Source organism: Pteropus vampyrus, unplaced genomic scaffold (genome assembly GCF_000151845.1).
Source record: "Pteropus vampyrus isolate Shadow unplaced genomic scaffold, Pvam_2.0 Scaffold91, whole genome shotgun sequence".
Lineage (NCBI taxonomy): Eukaryota > Metazoa > Chordata > Mammalia > Chiroptera > Pteropodidae > Pteropus > Pteropus vampyrus.
In genome coordinates, this window is record NW_011888872.1 from 5,073,991 (window position 1) to 5,078,295 (window position 4,305).

The following is a 4,305-nucleotide window of genomic DNA, read 5'->3' on the forward strand; positions in this document are numbered from 1 at the left end:
CCCACAGGGACACAGGAGGTGGGAAAGGGGAGGGTGTGAGGTCCGGGTCTGGGGAACTGGCGCCAGATTAATGAGGTTGGTACCTGCAGTCGTCTCCTCCAGCGCTAACCACATACTTGTCATCATGAGAGAAACGGATGTTCGTCACGTGAGCTGAGTGACCAAAGTAACGCTTATGTTTGGCCTGTGAGCAAAAGTGAATGGAAACAGCTAAGAAATCCTACTCCTCCCAGCGACGACGGACCACTTCCCCCTCAGGACTCAAATCCCTCTTCCCAGAACCTTCCTTCACTCATGAGATTCCCATTTGGTCTGCATATCTGTCGGCCAGCCTTTCTTTCACTGCTTTCCTGTCTCATTCTTGCCCCACTTGTGGCCATTTTGTCCACCCTCCAACCTCCCTTCCCCTGGCTTCCAGGACTATCCCCCCAGAGAGAGATGAAAAGGTTAGGGGTTGCCACATCTCCACAGGGCTGGAACAAGATTCATTTTGTTCTGGATTCTAAATGGCCATCGAGACGTGGCCACTGTGTCCCAGAGTGCAGAAGCACAGGGAGCCTGGAGGTGGTGCAGCGAGGTCACTGTAAGGAAGACTCACAAATTTTTCTGTGCATGGAAAGTCAAAGAGCTTCACAAGCCCAAAGTCATCTCCTGTGACAATGTTCAGGCCAGCATGGGTCACACATGCGCAGTTGACATCAGCTTTGTCTGCATTTCGCGGCCAGATGCCAATGACTTCATCTCCCAGAATGCTGTTCCGACAGGAAGAGGTATAGAAGGAGATGTGTAAGAAGGCTTTTTGCAGTCAGGCATCCTCTCCCAGGGATATGAGGGGGAGAGGGGTATTTTACATAATTCAGCATATCCATAAGGCGCTTTTGACACTAAGCATCTGTCCCCTCTCCCTGTGTACACTTGTCCCAGTTCTCAACCGTTCTCTTCTGCCCTGGTCAATTCACCCCGAAAAGAAAAGTTACCTTTAACTCTCCGTCTTCCCTACAGTCCTTCTGTGTGTGTGTTTGAGAGAAGAGTGCGGACTCCTCTTCCCTTGAATTGGCAAGGCATTGTTTCTTAGCCGGCTAATGGGCAGTTCCAGCCCTCCTATTCTTCCCTGGTGGTTGGAGGCCTCACAGTGCACCCCATGGGTGCTTGGCCAAGAGCTGGGAAATGGTTTCCCTTTGTTTGCTGGATGGGGTTCGGGGCTAGTAGGATGGATTATACAAAAAGAGAGACTTTGCATTTCAAAAGCCCAGGTCAGATCAAAGCCAGTGGCCCAAACTAGTAGCAAGAAGCCACCTATCTCCAATCCCCGAAGAAAAGACAGCTCTATCTCTGAGCTGCTTCACATCCCAGCTACAAACAGGGGCTGAGTCTAGGACCAAGACTCCCTTGTGACCTTTTCCTCAAGAAGTGTCTTCCTCCAGTCACCTTGTCCAGGAGGCCCAGGTGATCTTCTCAATGACCATGGCTTCGGTTACCTGCTTCCCCAGGGGGACCTCATGTACCTGGCGCTTGTAGGCTCCTGTTGACACCTGCATAGTGGAAGAAAAACCATGTTCATCAACTTACTTTCTAGTCCCATGGTCTCCCCTTCTCATGTGCTATTTCCCAGAACACTGGCCCAGCCTCTGCTTCCCTAGGACTTCTCACCAAATCCAAGTTCAGCTGTAGGCTGCAAAGCCTGTGGTCAGCCCATGGCAAAATGCACATGAGCATTTTTCATCCATTTTCTTATTACTTTCCAAAACCCTGAGACAGTGGCTGTTTAAGTGTAGTTTCTCACCAGCAGCTTCAGAATCATCTGGATACTTGTTAGAAATGCACATGCTTGGCCCCACCCCAGACCTATAAATCAGACAGGGGTTGGTGGGGAGCTGGTCTGGCAATCTGTTTTCACAAAGCCTCTAGGTGATTCTGATGCTCACTCAAGTTTGGGAATCCCTGTTCTCAGAGAACCAAGTCTTTTGGTGCAGAAGTAAGACTAGTTTTCTCGTGGACAACAGCTTATACAAATGATTCCGAAGCATCTAGGACCGACTCTTGCTTCTCTGGGGATCTTCTAGGGAAAACCAACCATTTTTCAGAAAATTGCTGCTGCCTACATCTCCAGCCCCCTCTCTCCCTACTGGTGCCTCTACCCCGGCCTCCCCAGATTTTCCTGCTGTTCATGGAATGAGCTGAGATCTTTCTCACCTCAGGCTTTCCCACAGATGGCCTGGAACAATGTTCCCACCCCTTCGTTGGCTAACTCCTCCACATCCTACAGACCTGAGCTTAAACACCACTTGTGCAGAGGAAGTGAATCTAAATTCAGCACTGTTAAATGCTCCGGCAGCAGCCAGTACTTTTCCTTCTCAGCACATAATCACAATTTGTAATTGTATATATACTTTGTGATGATCGGTTTAATGCTTGTCTTCTCCATTACAGGGCAAGCTCCAGGAGGGTAGGGACCAGGACCATTTTGTCCATGCAAAAGCCACCATAGTGCCTGGTTTATTAAATATTTGATGAATGGATGCGTCTTCTCTCCTTTTACAGTGACTACCCAACTCCAGGCCAGCCACAAAGGCTTAACACTTGTTCAGAGTGCTGGGGAAATTGTTCTGTCTTTAGCTGTAAGTCCCAAGAGGGGGACCCTCTCTGTCCCATCCGTGTCAGTCCCCCTGGGACCCAGTGATGCATTCTCACTCCAGGCCCACCGTCTGGAGTCCAGGCCCCAAGTGTGAAGGGGCCACACTACCCAGTAGGATTTGAGATTAAAATGAGTAAGTATAAGAAGTGACACGGACTTGGGTGCAGCCCCAGAGAACTAGAAGATGGGAAGTTTGGAAGGGGAAGTAGTGAGAGGAAGGTTACAGGTGACTGGGGTGTGTGTTTCCTGCTTTTCTTAATGAAGAATAACTATTTTAAATTCTATTTCTTCAACTTTCTTAAATTCTTAAAGCCTCTGTTTCTTCATTTATGACACAGGAAAAGTAACAGTACTTAAAGGATTTCTGTGAAGAGTAAGTAAATTAGCACTTTGCCTGGTACATAGTAAGCACTCAATTTAAGCCCTTATTATACTATTATTGGTTGCCCCAGATCATCAGTAAAGCCGAAGCGTACCTGGATGTATTTGCCATCTGCAGAAAAATCCATCTGAATGACAAAGCTTGGGATATCTTTGCAGTAGCCAATGCGATTCAGGCTTGTGCCCTGAGTGAGGTCATAGAAGTCAACTGTGTGTTCAGAAGAACCAATGGCTAAGAATCTGCTGTCAGGGCTGATTCTAGAAAAAGCAATGCAAGAGTATGGTCCATGAGGAAGACTGTTTGAGGCTGGTCAAGCACGAGGTCTGCTCTGGGATGGGCTTCCCAGGCTTAAGGCAATGAGATCTCACTTCGAGACTCACATGTGGTTAGCGTCTACAGTCTAAGGGATTCGACAATTTCTCTGGATCAAATCCTCAGGAAGGAAGGAAAGAGATGTATACAGCCTTTTGTAGAATGGCATTTTACAAGAAGTTTTCACCACACTCTTGTGGAAATCAGCAAAGGCATGTCTGAGAATGTGTGAGACGGTCTCCTTTCACAGTCGGGTCATTGAAAGGGACCCTCTCACAACTAAATTCTTCATGGCTGAGTTCCAGCCATGGCCCTTTTGGAATGGGAACCACTCGGAAGGAGGATGTCCACCTTTCTCCCTGCCCAGATCACTGCTGTGTACCTGATATCTTGGATAGCAGATTTCCGGTCTCTTTTTTTCCCCCAAACTTTCAGGCTGTTCACCAACAAGATGACAAACTCTCCATTCTTCATGCCAATGGCCACCATCTCCCCGTCAGGGCTGTAGGCCGCACACCTGGCCGCATGGCCCAGATTCACCTTGTTTAGCAGCTTCTACATTGATAACAAGTAATATCACCTGAGCCCTTGCCTGCCTCACACGGTCTCCTGCCCCTGGCCAGAACAACCAGGTTGCCTCCGCTGCCACTGTTGGCCCCCATGCCACTTCCTACAGTTTCTGTTCCTAAGTAGCTAAGGTAGGCTTTGATTAGAGCAGCTCGAGAAACTCCATGTTTTAGGGCAAGAGTTGGCTAACTTTTTTCTATAAACAGTTTGGAAATAAATATTTTAGGCCTGGGGGTCCATATGGTGTCTTGCTACCACTTGACTCTGCCACTATAGCACATAAGCAGCCACAGACACTACATAAATGAAACAGCACGCCTTAATTTGTAGAAACAGGTAGCAGGCTGGCCTTGACCCGCCAGCCATAGATTGCTGACCTGTTGTTCAGGGGAAGGAGTTTGAGCTTCAG

The 4,305-nt window shown here is 48.3% G+C and overlaps 1 protein-coding gene across 1 annotated transcript in view; it reads right to left on the reverse strand.

Annotated features, from left to right (window-relative positions):
• Window positions 1-4,305, reverse strand: part of EML6 (echinoderm microtubule associated protein like 6) — a 274,207-nt gene that overhangs the window by 2,974 nt on the left and 266,928 nt on the right. Inside the window, exons 39-41 of the mRNA XM_023532868.1 lie at window positions 1,429-1,532; window positions 599-752; window positions 84-184 (exon numbers count right to left, since the gene is read on the reverse strand). Coding sequence (XP_023388636.1) covers window positions 84-184; window positions 599-752; window positions 1,429-1,532 — 359 coding nt within the window. The remainder of the gene's footprint in view (window positions 1-83; window positions 185-598; window positions 753-1,428; window positions 1,533-4,305) is intronic.